Source organism: Trichechus manatus, unplaced genomic scaffold (genome assembly GCF_000243295.1).
Source record: "Trichechus manatus latirostris isolate Lorelei unplaced genomic scaffold, TriManLat1.0 scaffold00111, whole genome shotgun sequence".
In the NCBI taxonomy this organism is placed as follows: domain Eukaryota; kingdom Metazoa; phylum Chordata; class Mammalia; order Sirenia; family Trichechidae; genus Trichechus; species Trichechus manatus.
This window is the reverse complement of record NW_004444047.1, coordinates 122,902-140,602: the sequence shown is the minus strand read 5'-3', so window position 1 is coordinate 140,602 and position 17,701 is coordinate 122,902. Positions and strand designations below refer to the sequence as shown.

Below are 17,701 nucleotides of genomic sequence, written 5' to 3'. Positions count from 1 at the left end.
TAACATGGTGACAAGGCACAGTGACAGAACACAGTGACAGAGCAGAGTGACAGAGAACACTGACACGGTGACATGGTGACACAGGCACAGTGACAGAACACAGCGACAGGGTGACAGAGAACACAGTGACACGGTGACACAGGCACAGTGACACAGAACAGTGACAGAGCAGAGTGACAGAGAACACTGACATGGTGACACACAGGCACAGTGACACAGAACACAGTGACAGCAGAGTGACAGAGAACACTGACACGGTGACATGGTGACACAGGCACAGTGACAGAACACAGTGACAGAGCAGAGTGACACAGAACACAGTGACAGCAGAGTGACAGAGAACATGGTGACACGCTGGCACACAGTGACACACACGCACTGGGCCCAGGCTGCCCCAAGCCTGGTGACTCTGCATCCCCCACATCAGGCTCAATATGAACCCACCATCAACTTCAATTCACAGGCCATGATGCGTTTGTCTAGTTCTGAGTTCAGATACAATCCTATCCTTAATATAAAAAGGCCTAAACTTAGCCAAAGAGAGCCCACCCTGGACGCACCTGGTGAGCCAGTGCCCGAGGTCAGGCCGGTGAGCCCCCTGCACGCCCGTCTGGTTCAGGGCCCGAAGCAGCCGGCAGCAGCACAGCACGGCCCAGGGGCTGGCTAGCACCATCCGCTGGTCCGTGCCACCCAGCCGCTTGAAGGCAGAGGCTGCCGCACGTGTCCTGTCGTCCTCTAGCAGGGCACAGCCCTTCGCTCCAACTGGCGTGGCCCCCTCAGGCCCTGGCTCCGTGTGCAGGCCACCCCGCGGGTCCCCGTCACTGCTGAGGAAGTGGTTTCTGTAGACTTCTTGACACAAGGCCAGACACAGGGTGCTGACGAGGAAGTACCAGGTCTGGTGTTCCTCCTCAATGAAGCTGCTCGCACCCAGGCTCAGGACGTGGCCTGTGGTCCCCAGAAGGATGAGGAGGTCCAGCTCCGACCACCGTGAGCTGGAAGGAGCAGGGCTCTGGGAAGAGGAAACGCACTCTGAGTCTGGATGTGGAGCACACCGTGCTGCGTGTGCTCACCAAAAACAAGCAACCAGAGACCCTGTCCTTCCTGTGCCCAGCGCCTCCCAGCTCTGCTCTGGGGGAATGTCCCTTCTCTGGACACAGTCCTGGGGACTCTCAACCTGGAACTCAAGTTGTGGGCAGAGTGGCAAAGGGACTGACTGCAATGAGAGAGACCACCCCCCAGTGGTCAGAGAGACCATCCCTCAGTGGTTAGAGAGATCACCCTGAGTCCTCAGAGAGACCACACCTCGGTGGTCAGAGAGACCACCCTGAGTTTTCAGAGACCACCCCTCAGTGGTTAGAGAGACCACCCATCAGTGGTCAGAGAGACCACCCCCGAGTCCTCAGAGAGCCTGTTCCTCCATGACCCACAGGCCTTTACAATCTCTGGTACTAGAGCCACAGGAATCTGCGTTTCCCTCTAAAAACTCAGGCACGTAATCTGATGACGCAGACCTGGATGTGAAATCAGGATGCCTGGGGGTTCGCACATGTGGTTGCTGCATTTTGAGAACTTCTCGAACTGCACCACTCCTCCCAGTCCCTCTGACACATGTGCTCCAGTGCCTGGGGTACTGAGGTTTGTGTGGTGCGCTGGGGTTCGCGTGGTGCGCTGGGGTTTGCGTGGGGCACTGGGGTTTGCCTGGTGTGCTCCAGTGCGTGGCGCGCTGGGGTCTGCCCGGTGCGCTGGGGTCTGCCCGGTGCACTGGGGTCTGCCTGGTGTACTGGCGTTTGCACGGTGCACTAGGGTTTGCTGGTGAGGGACGGGTGGGAGGACGACACAGTCTGCACAGAGTGGCAGTGCTGCCTCCTCAGGAGCCCTTACCTTCCCCACATGCTTCACACCGACCACCGTCTTCGGGAGTGCGGACACAAGTGCACACAGCAGCGCAGACATCAGCAGCATCGCACCCCCCGCAGCCAGCCAGGACACACTGCAGAAGTAGCAGGCGCTCTCAGTCGAGGTGCACACGACGACGTGGACGGCTGAGAGGACCAGGAGCGTCAGGTAGAAGAGCAGGGAGAACAGTGGCGATGACAGTGGCATGTCCAGCTCGGCCGCTGGGCCCAGTGCCTTTGGGACACTGAGCAAGAGCAGGGCAAGGACCTGGACAGAGAGACCACAGGTGTGTCCATGGACCAGGTTAGGAGACACCTTCTGCAGACCAAGCCAGGTACCTGATCTTACGTTAGCTGTCCTAACAGTAAAGCCCAATAAGGTTCCTAAAGCCTGATTTCCAACTAGCAGCCAAAAAGGCATGGCATAACCTGAGTGAGCCCACCTGACTCCTCTGTAAAACAAAGCTCAGCAAGACAGAAATTCCGTTTCCCCATGTTGAGTAAGGCCAACATTGCACATACTTTAAATGGCAATGTTCTGGTTGCACTTCCAACCCCTGTGAGCCGCACCTCCAGGACCAATGTGGTCCCCACTGCCATAGAGTAGATGTCGTACTGCGCCACCTGTCTGCTCAGAGACAGGCTCAGGGTCTGCAGGGCGTTCAGGTACTGCCTGAGGACCTTCGTGCCAAGGTTCAAAAGGACTTCTGAGCTATTCTCCTCCAAGTAGAGTTTGATCCAATTCCCATGCAACTTTTCAGACATTTTAAACTGTTCAAATCCAGGATCTAACAAGAAAAGAAAGAAGGCTATATATCTATGTATACACACACACACACACGCACACACACACACATATACACACACATATATACCATATACATGTATATATATAATTTCAAAATATTCAGTTACTCGTGGCATATTGTAAGGCCTTTAAGAACTAACAGCTGATGAAGATGAGCTACTCCTTAGTGAGGAGATCAGCAGCTTCACTGGCAAAGATGTAAAAGGTGAGAACGCTCATCTACCCGCTCATAACCCTCCTCGCCCAACCAACAGCACTGCCCAATGCTTGGAATCACAGTACACAGATGGACAGAAATGTAGAAATGTCTGCCCTTGTAGAGCTTACATTCTCATGAAAGAAAGGACAATAAGCAAAATAAATAAGTAAAATCTGGAACATCTGTGCTGTGGAGAAAAGCAAAGCAGGGGAGGGGCCCAGGAGTGTTGGGCTTTTCTGAAAAAGTAACATCTGAGCAAAGATCTGGAGTTTCATTTCTAATTTTTCTTAACTATTTGTAAAATTTTCCTGTTTGAAAACAACAACAGCAACAAAAACCCAGAATACCTTTCCCACTCCCAAAGTTCAGCATGTTGCCTGACTCAGGAAATAAAGATTGACGTCTTCTGCCTATGCAAATAAGGCAGGTGACTCAGCTGGAGCAACAAGGATACATCAAACTGGGCCCTGGGCTATAAAAACAATAGCTAAGACAATCTTGGAAAACATCTTTTCAGAAATTTTTCATACAAACAAGATACTTACAGCATGTAAGACCCACCTATTTTCCACTCTTATTTTTTTCCCTTAGCATTCAGTAAGTAGTAAGATTTGTTGGACCATCAAAGACCCTCCTGACTGTCATTACTGAAACTTGTACCAGGGATTATTAAGAAAAACCACTTAAAATGTAGACTTACAGTGATTTAGCAGTTTGTAGCCAATCTGTGAAAAGGCAAAGCTTTTAATGTTCTTACCCATTTGTAGTGTCTATATACACCCCCCCGTCGGTCAGTTCGTCACACTGTGGTGGCTGGTGTGTCGCTGTGATACTAGACGCTGTGCCACTGGTATTTCAAACACTAGCAGGGCCATCCCTGGTGGACAGGTTTCAGCAGAGCTTCCAGACTAAGACAGACTAGGAAGAAGGAACTGGCGGTCTACTTCTGAAAAAACTGGCCAGCGAAAACCTTATGGATAGCAGCAGAACATTGTCTGATGCAGTGCCAGAAGACGAGCCCCTCAGGTTGGAAGGCATGCAAAACATGACTGGGGAAGAACTGCTTCCTCAAAGTAGAGTCGCCCTTAATGATGGGGATGGAGTCAACCTTTCAGGATCTTCATTTACTGATGTGACACAACTCAAGACGAGAAGAACAGCCGCAAACATCCATTAATAACAGGAACGTGGAATGTACGGAGTATGAATCTAGGAAAACTGGAAATCATCAAAAATGAAATGGAACGCGTAAAGACAGATATCCTAGGCATTAGTGAGCTGAAGTGGACTGGTATTGGCCATTTTGAATCAGACAGTCATACGGTCTACTATGCTGGGAATGACAAACTGAAGAGGAATGGCACTGCATTCATTGTCAAAAAGAACATTTCAAGATCTATCCTGAAGTACAACACTGTCGATGACAGGATAATATCCATATGACTACCAGGAAGACCAGTTAATACGACTATTATTCAAACTTATGCACCAACCACTAAGGCCAAAGATGAAGAAACTGAAGATTTTTTACAAACTTCTGCAGTCTGAAATTGATAAAAAATGCAACCAAGATGCACTGATAATAACCGGTGATTGGAATTCGAAAGTTGGAAACAAAGAAGAAGGATCAGTAGCTGGGAAATACGGCTTTGGTGATAGAAATGACACTGGAGAAAACATGACAAAATTCTGTAAGACCAACAAGTTAATCACTGCAAATATCGTTTTACAACAACATAAACGGCGACTATACATGTGGACCTTGCAGGATGGAAAACACAGAAATCAAATCAACTGTATCTGTGGAAAGAGATGATGCAGAAGCTCAATATCATCAGTTAGAACAAGGCCAGGGGCTGTCTGCGGTGCAGACCATCAATTACTCATACGCAAGTTCAAGCTGAAGCTGAAGAAAGTTAGAGCAAGTTGATGAGAGCCAAAATATGACCTTGAACATATGCCACCTGAATTTCGAGACCATCTCAAGAACAGATTTGACATATTGAACACTAATGACCAAAGACCAGATGAGTTGTGGAATGACATCAAGGACATCAGACATGAAGAAAGCAAAAGGTCACTAAAAAGTAAGAAAAGACCAAAATAGATGTCAGAAGAGACTCTGAAACTTGCTCTTGAACACCAAATAGCTAAAGCGAATGGAAGAAATGATGAAGTAAAAGAGCTGAACAGAAGATTTCAAAGGGTGACTTGAGAAGACAAAGTAAAGTATTATAATGACATGTGCAAAGACCTAGGGTTAGAAAACCAAAAGGGAAGAACATGCTCAGCATTTCTCAAGCTGAAAGAACTGAAGAAAAATTCAAGCCTCGAGCTGCAATTTTGAAGAATTCTACAGGGAAAATATTGAACGATGCATGAAGCATCAAAAGGAGATGGAAGGAATAAAGAGTCACTGTACCAAAAATAACTGGTCAATGACCAACCATTTCAGGAGGTAGCATGTGATCAAGCACTAATGGTACTGAATGAAGAAGCCCAAGCTGCACTGAAGGCATTTGCAAAAAACAAGTCTCCAGGAATGGACAGAACACCAATTGAGATGCTTCAACAAACAGATGCAGCACTGGAGGTGTCACTCATCTATGTCAAGAAATTTGGAGGACAGCCACCTGGCCAACTGAATAGAAGGGATCCATATTTGTGCCCATTTTAAAGAAAGGTGATACAACAGAATGCAGAAATTATTGAACAATATCATTAATATCACATGCAAGTAAAATTTTGCGGAAGATAATTCAAAAACAGTTGCGGCAGTACGTCGACAGGGAACAGCCAGAAACTCAAGCCAGACTCAGAAGAGGACGTGGAAGGAGGGCTATCACTGCTGATGTCAGACGGATCCTGGCTAAAAGCAGAGAATACCACAAAAATGTTTACCTGTGATTTATTGACTATGCAAAGGCATCTGATTGTGTGGATCATAACAAATTATGGATAACACTGCAAAGAATGGGAATTCCAGAACACTTAATTGTGCTCATGAGGAACCTGTATATAGACCAAGAGGCAGTCATTCAAACCGATCAAGGGGATACTGTGTGATTTAAAATCAGGAAAGGTGTGCATCAGGGTTGCATCCTTTCACCATACTTATTCAATCTGTATGCTAAGCAACTAATCTGAGAAACTGGACTATATGAAGAACACAGCATCAGGATTGGTGGAAGACTCATTAACAAGCTGGGATATGCAGATGACACAACCTTGATTGCTGAAAGTGAAGAGGACTTGAAGTACTTACTGATGAAGATCAAAGACTACAGCCTTCAGTATGGATTACACTTCAACATAAAGAAGACAAAATCCTCACAACTGGACCAACAAGCAACATCGTGATAAATGGAGAAAAGACTGAAGTTGTCAAGGACTTTATTTTACTTGGATCCACAACCAACACCCATGGAAGCAGCAGTCAAGAAATCAAATGACATATTACACTGGGCAAATCAGCTGCAAAAGACCTCTTTAAAGTGTTGAAAAGCAAAGATGTTACTTTCAGGACTAAGGTATGCCTGACCCAAGCCATATTTCCAATCGCCTCATATGCATGCAAAAGCTGGATAGTGAATAAGGAAGACCAAAGAAGAACTGACACCTCTGAATTATGGTGTTGGCGAAGAATACTGAATATACCATGGAATGCCAGAAAAACGAACAAATCTGTCTTGGAAGAAATACAGCCAGAATGCTCCTTAGAAGCAAAAATGGTGAGACTTCGCCTCATGTACTTTGGACATGTTATCAGGAGGGACCAGTCCCTGGAGAAGGACATCATGCTTGGTAAAGCAGAGGGTCAGTGAAAAAGAAGACTCTCAAGAAGATGGACTGACACAGTGGCTGCAACAATGGGTCAAACATAGCAACAATTGTGTGGATGGCGCAGGACTTGGCAGTGTTTCCTTCTGTTGTAAACAGGGTCATTATGAGTCGTAACTGACTTGCTGGCACCTAATAACAACAACGTCATATATACTGATGACTCTGTAACGTTCCTCGGACTTGGACAGACATAGCTCTGGCAGCATGCTTGTCTGTTTCTCTTTTGTCTCTTGGAATATATGCCGAATAAAATCGTTCGTAATGCTTTACGGTAACTTTGTGGTGATTTTACCCTAGGGCATGCCCGACTGCACACACACCTGACCACCTCACACACCCTTCCTGGTCCAGCAGGCGGTGCTCACAGCTGGGTATCTGAATAAGGTTCAGAAAACCCAGCAATGAAATCATCTTTGGGCACGGCTCACTCACTGGAAAATATGCAGACCCCAGGCTAGACCCGGACATGGTGACCTAACCTGGCCTAAGAGAACGGGTGCTTTCTAGCCAAGACTCCCCAGTGGGCCACACTGGGAACACCGAACATTGGTGTGAGATGCAGCTGGCCATGGCAGGTGAGGAGGGGTCTCAGAATAGACTTCAAAGAAGGTAAAGAACCCCTGGGGAAGAAGTGGTTCTCCTTCAATTAAGGAGATTAAGTAATTAAGAAAGAGTGAGCATGAGGAAAAGGAGTCCTTTCTGTCCCTGTGCCAACGGAACTGAAACTCCCTGAACGAAGAGAAAAGTAATCCCCCCAAAAATCCTCCCCCAAAGGGGAGGGGAAAGAAAGGGGAGGAGAGAGGAGGTAGATGGAGGGAAGAGGATAGGAGGAGGCGAGAGAAGAAGGGTAGAAGAAGCGGGGAGGGGAGGGAGAAATTTCCACAAGAACTCGATTCAGATAACTGCATGGCTGTTGCTAATGGTGAGTTAGGGTTCCAAGAAAACAGGAACACGACCTATGTGTGCAGGGCCGACCACAAAGCACTCCTGTTACTAAACTCTCACCACAGGAACTCCACAGTGTTCAGTGGAAACACAAACTCCTTACAGGAGCCAGAGACAACTGATGGACTTACCTTTTTCATACAGTGGCACATTCTCTTGCAACAATTTGCTAAGCTGCACTGTATTTAAATGTAAAAATCTTAATTGTTCTCGCATTGGCTTTCCTTCCACAACCGGGAATAAAAGACGCCCCACGCTGTTTTTTGGAATCGGCAAGCCCAGCCCTATTGCCAGTGTCGCAGCCAGATCGGTCTGTTGGACGTGCTTTGGATGTCTGATATCACCTACAAAAAAGAATACAGTGTCTTAGGTGACGGCTTCCAGAAAGTGTAAGGCTGTGGACACTCCTGACTTTGAGCTTCTGTAACAAATGCGAGTCAAATCACCCACCTCTCCAAACCATTCAGTGTATGTTTGTCCAGAAAAGAGAAATCATCTAATGTTTTTATCTCAATTAATTTACAAAATACCCATTCTATGCTGACCACAGCACCTTCCCTGAAGGAGCTTGTTTCTATCTACTGGAGGAGACTAAAGCAAGACAGTCAGCATGGTGAGGGGACTGAGCACGGCCAGCAGGTGTGAGGGAGGGTCACTCCAGTGGATGCATGGAGAAAGCGCGGGCTCCTGGTCTGCTGGTCCCTTCTGGACAGAACACACTCCAGGCACTGCACTCTTCCACACACACAAACAGCCAAATGTGCTCCACTCTCAGGGGCTCCTGGACAGAACAGGATGAGGCCAGGCATGTGGCCAGGGCAGGAAACTCAGCCTGGGAGTTTTCTCCTTGGTGCAGACAGCAATCAGCTCAGGCCAAGGGCTCTGAAACAGGTACGACTTAGCACAGGTACGATACAGGTAAGACTCAGGTATGACACAGGTGCGACACAGGTATGACTCAGAACAGGTATGAAACAGGTACAACACAAGTACAACACAAGTACGACTCAGGTACGACACAGGTATAACACCAGTATGACTCAGGGACGACACAGGGACGACTCAGCACAGGTACGACACAGGTACGACTCAGCACAGGTACGACACAAGTATGACTCAGGTACGACTCAGGTACAAGAAATGTACGACTCAGGTATGATACAGGGGTGCGGGCAGCAAGGGCTGTCTTCACAGGGCAGGCGGGCTGGCCCATCCTCCAGTGCCTCAACAGGCACTTGTGGCAGTTTTACTTTGTGGTAGCTTTTAGCGGTACAGAATTTCCCTCTTTTTAATTGGTGGAATTTGTTAGCTTTCCTAGCCAGCCCTCCGCTGGTGGCTCTGGGCTCTCTGTTATACTCAGAATGCCCTTTTTCACCCCAACATTGCTGGCTGTGTTTTCTTCTTATACTTCCATAACTGCATTTTCTTACAATAAATGTTTTGATCCCAAAAAACAAAATCAAAAAACCCACCTTAAACTACTCTTGGTACTCATATTGTTTACTGTGGGATACAGCAATTGAGCAATTACGTGATATTCTAGTTCTATCATCTCTGAAGATGATAAGAACCAGGATTCTAAGCTTGGAAGAAAGGAAGCACAGATGTGAGCTCGACGACATTAATTTTGTAGTACTGGGTGTCAAATGAAGTATAATTCCTTGCTTTGTCCAGAAGCCTAGCCCAGGGTCAGTGAGTGCTCCAGCTCTGACAGTCATCCTCAAATCCCTCTTTCCACTGAGAGGAATGAAATCTTGACTGCTTCCAGGTCAAGAGGAGGAAGTGCTCATGACAGACTATCAGGGGCTGCCCAGGTCTTGTCCAGCAACTCGGAAGAGGTCCCACTGGCCAAAGATGGGGCAATTTGAATTTCATAAAGAGTAATATCCATAGTGAACTGAAACACACTGAATATGCTTAAATCTATGTGTTCATAATGATACTTAAAAAAGAAATTAGCCTAAGCGGTCTCATCGGAAGGATGCTAGTGAACTAATCCATTGACTTGAAACGGGTAACTGAGAAGAAGAGTAGATCATCGTTTTTCCTGTTTCTTTTATGGCACCGCTGGTTAGCCAAAAAGTACACAAGGGGAGGTTCTCTTTGTAGCAGTGTTCTGGCTAATCAGTGAAAGAAGAACTGTCCAATGTCACTGTCACACCTTGTGTCCTCTCGTGAATTAAGGGGCCGTGCTGATCACCTCCACATGTTAACATTAGTGAAGCAGATGGCCGAACGTCACGTGCTGCCTGATAGAAGGAGTCTTGCAAAAGCAAAAGGTAAGAACAGTAACAACAAAAAACCACCCACAGAATCTGAACCTACTCAAGCCTAGGGTCAGACGCTCAACTGACACGGTACACCGAGGACAAAGGACACCGTAGCAGAGACGGTGGGAGACTCCATGGGCAGACCGGGTTCTTCAACAAATAAACTGCAGTAAGAGGACGAGGGAGAGTCTACAGATCAAAGGAGATTTAGAGACATATCAACAAATCATAATACGTGGATCTTCTCCTAAATCAAACAAACTAAAAAACTAGAGACAGATGGACAACTGGAAATTTGAACCCTGACTGCTTGATGATACTAAGGAATTACTGCTATTTTTAAAATGATAATGGTGTCGAGATTATGTTTAATAATAAAAAAAGAGCACCTATCTTTAGATATCTGCTTCCAAATAATAAAGGAGAGAAAAATGAGTGAGGGCACAGATGAAGCACAAAAACGAAACACTGACCACAAACGGCCAATAACTGTCGAAGCTAGATGCCTGCTTGGGGATCTATTACAATATTGTGACTACTTTTATACGTCTGAAATTTTCCAAAATAAAGAGTCATCTAAAAGATCAAATTTTTGATCATCTGGAATGTATACTAATGTAAAGAACGAGTAGAGGTCACTTATTACACAGGCTGTCTTGCCCACTCATCTGAAATGCCACCTTTATCACATACCAAAACCCCAGTACACTGGGCTACATTTTCGGCCCCTTGATTTTGTTCCATTCATTTGTCTGACTAGTTCTTGCCAGTATAAACTATTTTCACAGCTGTAACCTTATAGCACAGCACGCAGCAGGCCACTCTATCAAGTTTGGACTTTATCCTGTAAGTAATGGGAAGCCACTGAGGACTTTCAGCACAAATTTCAGCAGCAAGTCCTCCACCCACTGGTCTCTACTTCCACTGCCACCATCTCCCCTCATCTGCACTTCCATCCTGGCCCAGCTACAATCCATTCTCTATAAAGCTAAGTCATCTTTTTAACATTCAATCAACAAACGGGGTGATGAAAATGTTCTAAAATTGATTGTGACGATGGTTCCACAATTCTGTGAATATACTAAAAAACACTGAATAGCACACTGGAACTGGGTAAATTGTAAGGCATGTGAATTATATCTCAATAAAGCTTTTACTCCTCCATGTGTCTGTCCGTTTGTCATACTGTGGGAGCTTCTGTGTTGCTGTGATGCTGGAAGCTATGCCACCAGTATTCAAATACCAGCAGGGTACCCATGGAGGTCAGGTTTCAGCTGAGCTTCCAGACTAAGACAGACTAGGAAGAAAGACCTGGCGGTCTACTTCTGAAAAGAATTAGCCAGTGAAAATCTTATAAATAGCAGTGGAACACTGTTTGATATAGTGCCGGAAGATGAGCCCCTCAGGTTGGAAGGCAATCAAAAGACGACTGGGGAAGAGCTGCCTTCTGAAAGTAGTCGATCTTAATGATATGGATGGAGTCAAGCTTTTGGGACCTTCACTTACTGATGTGGCATGACTCAACATGAGAAGAAACAGCTGCAAACATCCATTAATAATCAGAACACTGAATGTACCAAGTATGAATTTAGGAAAACTGGAAATCATCAAACATGAAACAGTACACATAGACATCAATATCTTAGGCATTAGTGAGCTGAAATGGACTGGTATTGGCCATTTTGAATTGGACAATCATAGGGTCTACTATGCCAGGAACGACAACTTGAAGAGGAATAGCTTTGCATTCATCATCAAAAAGAACATCTCAGTACAATGTTGTTAGTGATAGGATAATATCCATATGCTTACAAGGAAGACCAGTTAATACAACTATTATTCACATTTATGCACCAACCCCTAAGGCCAAAGTAGAAGAAACTGAAGATTTTTACCAACTTCTGCAATCTGAAATTGAATGGACATGCAAATCAGGATGCACTGACAATTACTGGTGATGGGAATAGGTAAGTTGGAAACAAAGAAGGATCAGCAGTTGGAAAATATGGCCTTGGTAACAGAAATGATGTCGGAGATTGCATGATAGAATTTTGCAAGACCAATGACTTCTTCATTGCAAGTATCTTTTTTCAACACATCAATGGTGACTATATATGTGGACTTTGCAGGATGGAATGCACAGGAATCAAATCAAATACATCTGTGGAAAAGAGATGATGGAAAAGCTCAATATCATCAGTTAGAAAAACGCCAAGGGCTGACTGCGGAAAAGATCATCAACTGATCATATGCAAGTTCAAGTTGAAACTGAAGAAAATTAAAATAAGTCCGCGAGAGCCAAAGTACAACCCTGAGTATAAGCCACTTGAATTTAGAGAATTTCTCAAAAATAGATTTCACGTGTTGAACACTAATGACCGAAGACCAGACGAGTTGTGGAATGACATCAAGGACTTCAGACACGAAGAAAGCAAGAGGTTATTAAAAAGATGGGAAAGAAAGAAAAGACCAAAATAGATGTCTGAAGAGACTCTGAAACTTGCTCTTGAATGCTGAGTAGCTAAACCAAAAGGAAGAAATGATGGAGTAAAAGAGCTGAACAGAAGATTTCAAAGGGCAGCTTGAGAAGACAAAGTAAACTATTCTCATGACATGTGCAAAGAGCTGGACATAGAAAACCAAAAGGGAAGAACACGCTCGGCATTTCTCAAGCTGAGTGAACTGAAGAAAAAAATTCAAGCCTTGAGTTGCAGTACTGGAGGATTCTGCAGGGAAAATATTAAATGATGCAGGAAGCATCAAAAGAAGATGGAATACATACAGTTACTGTGCCAATAAAAATTGGTCAGTGTTTAATCATTTCAGGAAGTAGCATACGATCAGGAACCGATGGTACTGAAGGAAGAAGTGCAAGCTGCACTGAAGGCACTGGTGAAAAACAAGGCTCCCAGAACTGACAGAATACCACTTGAGATGTTTCAGCAAGCAGAAGAAGCACTGGAAGTGCTCACTTGTCTACACCAAGAAATTCAGAGGACAGTTACCTGGCCAACTGACTGGAAGACATCCATATTTATGCCTATTCTGAAGAAAACGGATCCAACAGAATGTGGAAATTATCGAACGATATCATTAATATCACACGCAAGTAAAAATTTTGCTGAAGATCATTCAAAAGCAGCTGCAGCACTTTATCGACAGGGAACTGTCAGAAATTCTAGCCGGAATCAGAAGATGAGGTGGAACAAGGGATATCATTGCTGATGTCAGATAGATCTTGGCTGAAAGCAGAGAATACCAGAAAGATGTTTACCTGTGTTTTATTGATTGTGTGGCTCATAACAAATTATGGATAACATTGTGAAGAATGGGAATTCAAGAACATTTGATTGTGCTCATGAGCAATCTATACATAGATCAAGAGGCAGTCGTTAGAACAGAACAAGGGGATAATGCATGGTTTAAAGTCAGGAAAGGTGTGCGTCAGGGTTGGATCCTTTCACCATACTTATTCAATCTGTATGCTGAGCAAATAATCTGAGAAGCTGGACTATATGAAGAAGAACGGGGCGTCAGGATTGGAGGAAGACTCATTAACAACCTGCAAATGCAGATGACACAACCTTGCTTGCTGAAAGTGAAGAGGACTTGAAGCCCTTACTGATGAAGATCAAAGACCACAGCCTTCAGTACGGATTACACCTCAACATAAAGAAAACAAAAATCCTCACAACTGGACCAATAAGCAACATCATATATAAACAGAGAAAAGATTGAAGTTGTCAAGGATTTTGTTTTACTCGGATCCACAATCAACACCCGTGGAAGCAGCAGTCAGGAAATCAAAAGACGTACTGCATTGGGCAAAATGGCTCCAAAAGACCTCTTTAAAGTGTTAAAAAGCAAAGATGTCACCTCAAAGACTGAAGCGTACTTGATTCAAGCCATGGTGTTTTCAGTCGCCTCATATGCATGTGGAAGCTGGACGATGAATAAGGAAGACCAAAAAAGAACTCATGTCTTTCAATTATGGTGTTGGTGAAGAATACTGAATATGTTCTTTTGGACTGCCAAAAGAACAAACAAATCTGTCTTAGAAGAAGTACAATCAGAATGCTCCTTAGAAGCAAGCATGGCGAGACTAGGTCTCACAGACTTCGGACATGTTATCAGGAAGGATCAATCCCTGGAGAAGGACATCATGCTTAGTAAAGCAGAGGGTCAGAGAAAAAGAGGACGACTCTCAATGAGATGGACTGACACAGTGGCTGCAACAATGGGCTCAAGCCTAAAAACGACTGTGAGAAGGGTGTAGGTCCGGGTAGTGCTTCATTCTGTTGTACATACGGTTGCTATCAGTAGAAACAGACTGGACAGCACCTAACAACAACAACAAAGCTTTTACTAAAAAAAAAAAAAAAAAAAGTACAGTCCTGGCTCATAAAATGGACACAGTGAGAATGTGAACTTGTTGCGTTTGCCGTCTCTTCAAGACCTGAGAGGAGGTGTCAGACGGCCAGTTGGGTCAACAGTCTCAAGGTCAGAGAAGGGACACGCCTGAGGCACGAAAGCCATGAAGTCGATGAGGTGATCGTGGGAGTGAATATGGAGGCAGGCAAGGAGGCATGCTGGGAAAAGACTGGACAAGATGTTAAGCCAGCAAAGAGGGCAAGAAAGTGAGCGATGGGAGGAAATCAGTACCAGCAGTGCGGGGTGATACTGAGCGTCCACAGAACTGGCCTTCACAGCAACACAAGTGTAACTGCCACCTGACTGGCAGCGGATCAGTGAGTGGGCAGAGGCTGACCACTGCAGTGTAAGGGGAGGGGGTGACGCAGCCTGATTGACATTGCTAGTCAAAATATGAGTTTAAATAACTGACGCTTTTAACCAAGCGTAAGTATTTATGTTCCCTTCAGTTCACAAACGCAGCTCAGATATCTCTAAGTGACTCACAATATTTATTAACAGTTCTAGATATCCGAGCAATAGCATTCATACCATAAAATTCTTACAAAGAATATTTTTAATAATCAAGGCAAGGAAGATGTGTTAGAAGTTCTTTGGAGAGAAGGAAAATGATATAGGTCAGAAAATCAGATCTACATAATGAGTGTTCCAGAAGGAATAAATGAAGATAAAATCTTTTAATTTTCTTTTTCTGAACAGATAACAGTTTGTTTACAATAATAACAACAATATTTTCGATGATTATGGCTTACAGATAAGGGAAATGTACGACTGCAGTGATACAAGGGACGGGAAGAGGAAGCAGAAGCCCTCTGCCCCAAGGCACCTGCACTACCTGTGAAGCAGTAGAGAGGTATCTGAGAGTGGACTTAGGCTCCTTGTAAATGTATATGGCAAACTTCAGGGCAACCACAAAAAAAAAAAAAAATTTTAAAGAAGTATAATGGATAGGCTAAGAGAGGAGAGAAAATGGAATCCTACAAAATGCCCAATTAAACCAGAGAAGGCAAAAAAAGAGTGGAAGACAAAAAAATAAAATAACAACGGCAAAGATAATAAATACAAAACAGTTACAAATATGGTAGATATGAATCCAACTATATCAATAATCATTTTATATGTGAATGGTCTACGTACCCCAAGTAAAAGACAGAGACTGTCAGAGTGGATAAAAAAACGAGACCCAAATGTATGCTGTCTACAAGAAACCCACCTTCAATGTAAAGGCACAGATACAAAGGAAAGAGATGGGGAAAGACGCCAGGCTAACACCCATCAAAAGAAAGCTGGAGTAGCTGTACTGATTTCCGACAAAGCTGACTTTAGACCGAGGGAAATTATCAGGGACAGAGGGGCTTTATATAATGAAGAAGCGGCCGATTCTCCAAGACATAACAATCCTGAATGTGTACGGGCCTAACAAGAGAGTGTCAGGATTCGTGAGGCAAAAGCTGACAGAGCTGCAGGGAACAGACAAACCCGCTGTTACAGCGAGGATCAGGGAAGGAACGCAAATTCCAAACCTTGACTGGACTTCGCTCCATTACTTTCTTTCTCACTTTGCTCAGGATATTTCAAGCTTCTGTAGCTTCTAAAAGATGGTTTTTAAAAATTAAATTCAGACTACATGAAACAGAAAAATAAAATACGGGTTCAAAAGCTCAGCATTCCTTAGTGCTCACCAGGTTTCCTCTCGAATGCGGAGCTGATCAGCACCAGAGCCGTGTTCACTTCCTCCATGGAAGAGGCCCCGTGACTGCCGCTCTCAGACATGCCGTGATCCCCACAGAGAACCAGCAAACCGGGGAGAAGAGCCTCCCGCTCCTGTAAGTCAGAGGAAAACACTTCCAGTGCCTTCAGCCTGATGAGAACACACGCTCTTGTTGACAAAACCACCTCAGATTCTAGTTCACTTTATAAGTAGCTCTTTACAAATGAATCACATTTTTTTTTCCTGTGAGCTTACCACCAGATCAAAGGATTAAGGTCAAACAACATCGCAGATGGAACAAATTGGAATGGCATGTGTTCGCGCTGATGTCAGCCAGGCCCTGGATGCAGGACTTGGGTTTGACTTCTGTTTCTGCCCCTTCTGAGCTATGGACCTTGGGCACTGCGCTCCGCGTGCCTCAGTTTCCCCCTCTGCCCAGTGGAGAGGCTAACAGGATCTATCTTGCCATGTTGTTGTGAGGATTAAAACAAAAACCACATGCGAAGAGCTCAGAGCCTGCTCACCCCCAGCAACCCTGCTCTGCTCACGGAGCTCTGGGTTCCAGCCACGCTGGCCTTTGCCACTCCCTGAACAAGCCCCTCCCTGGACACACTCCCTCCTTGGACACAACCCTGCCTGGACACACCCCTCCTTCAACACACTCCTCCCTGGACACACACCCTTTCTTGGACACACCCCTCCTTCAACACGCCCCTCCCTAGACACACACCCTTTCTTGGACACACCCCTCCTTCAACACACCCCTCCCTAGATGCACACCCTCCCTGGACATGCCCATCAGGCACCTGTTTGCCTGGAACCTCCTTCGCAGACTCAAGAGCACCTACCTCCTCCCCTCCAAGTCCCTGCTCACACCCCACGCCTCCTCAAGGAAGTCTCCCCTTGCTTCTGTTCTCCACGGCACCAACCACTTGCTAGCACATTTACTTACTGCTACCTAATTACATATTATGCTTCTTGTTTTATCTGTCATGCCTTGCTAGGAGGTCAGCTATGTAAGCGCAGAGAAGTCTGTGCTACTGAAGTGACCCAAGTGCCCAGAATAGTAACAGGGACACAGACGGTACCAGACAAACACTTGCTGAACGAATGGATGGATGGAGACTGTAACGGGCCTACCCTGTAAGACTGCTGGGAAGACTGAACGATCGAGTGCAGGCAGCAGGCTGGAGCAGCCTGGCACGTGGCCTAAGGTCCGTAAACAGGCGTGAGAGCAGCTTCCCTCTCGGGGTGACTGAGCGCATTTCAACAGTTCCCTTTTTCCTAGGAACGCCACAATGGAAGCTCTGTCCCTACACGCCACGAATGGCACCTCACCTTCGAGAGCAGCGCCATGTGGATCTTCATGAGGACACTGTCCATCTCACGGAGCTTGTGCCCAATCAGGGGGCTGTCCGGCCCCGAGAGGTGGCCAATGTGGTCCAGCCCCAGGTAGTGCAGGATCAACACGTCCCAGTCTTCTCTCGTCAGGACCTTCTCCAGATGCCTTGTGACGTTGTCATCGACCTTGAAAGTACGTACGGGCGCTCACCTAACGCCCCCTTGGTCTGTACTCCCCAAAGCAAAACTGCGTACAGG

General features: G+C 45.5%; 1 protein-coding gene across 5 annotated transcripts in view; it reads right to left on the bottom strand.

Moving 5' to 3' along the window:
* PIGG (phosphatidylinositol glycan anchor biosynthesis class G (EMM blood group)) overlaps window positions 1–17,701 on the bottom strand; it is a 60,454-nt gene that overhangs the window by 20,756 nt on the left and 21,997 nt on the right. For 2 of the 5 annotated variants that reach the window (XM_012557604.2, XM_023737960.1), the window contains exons 4-9: window positions 17,441–17,629; window positions 16,074–16,215; window positions 7,822–8,034; window positions 2,466–2,683; window positions 1,882–2,163; window positions 561–1,009 (exon numbers count right to left, since the gene is read on the bottom strand). In XM_012557604.2, the coding sequence (XP_012413058.1) occupies window positions 561–1,009; window positions 1,882–2,163; window positions 2,466–2,683; window positions 7,822–8,034; window positions 16,074–16,215; window positions 17,441–17,629 (1,493 nt within the window). The other 3 variants (XM_023737961.1, XM_023737962.1, XM_023737963.1) reach the window with 3 other exon arrangements.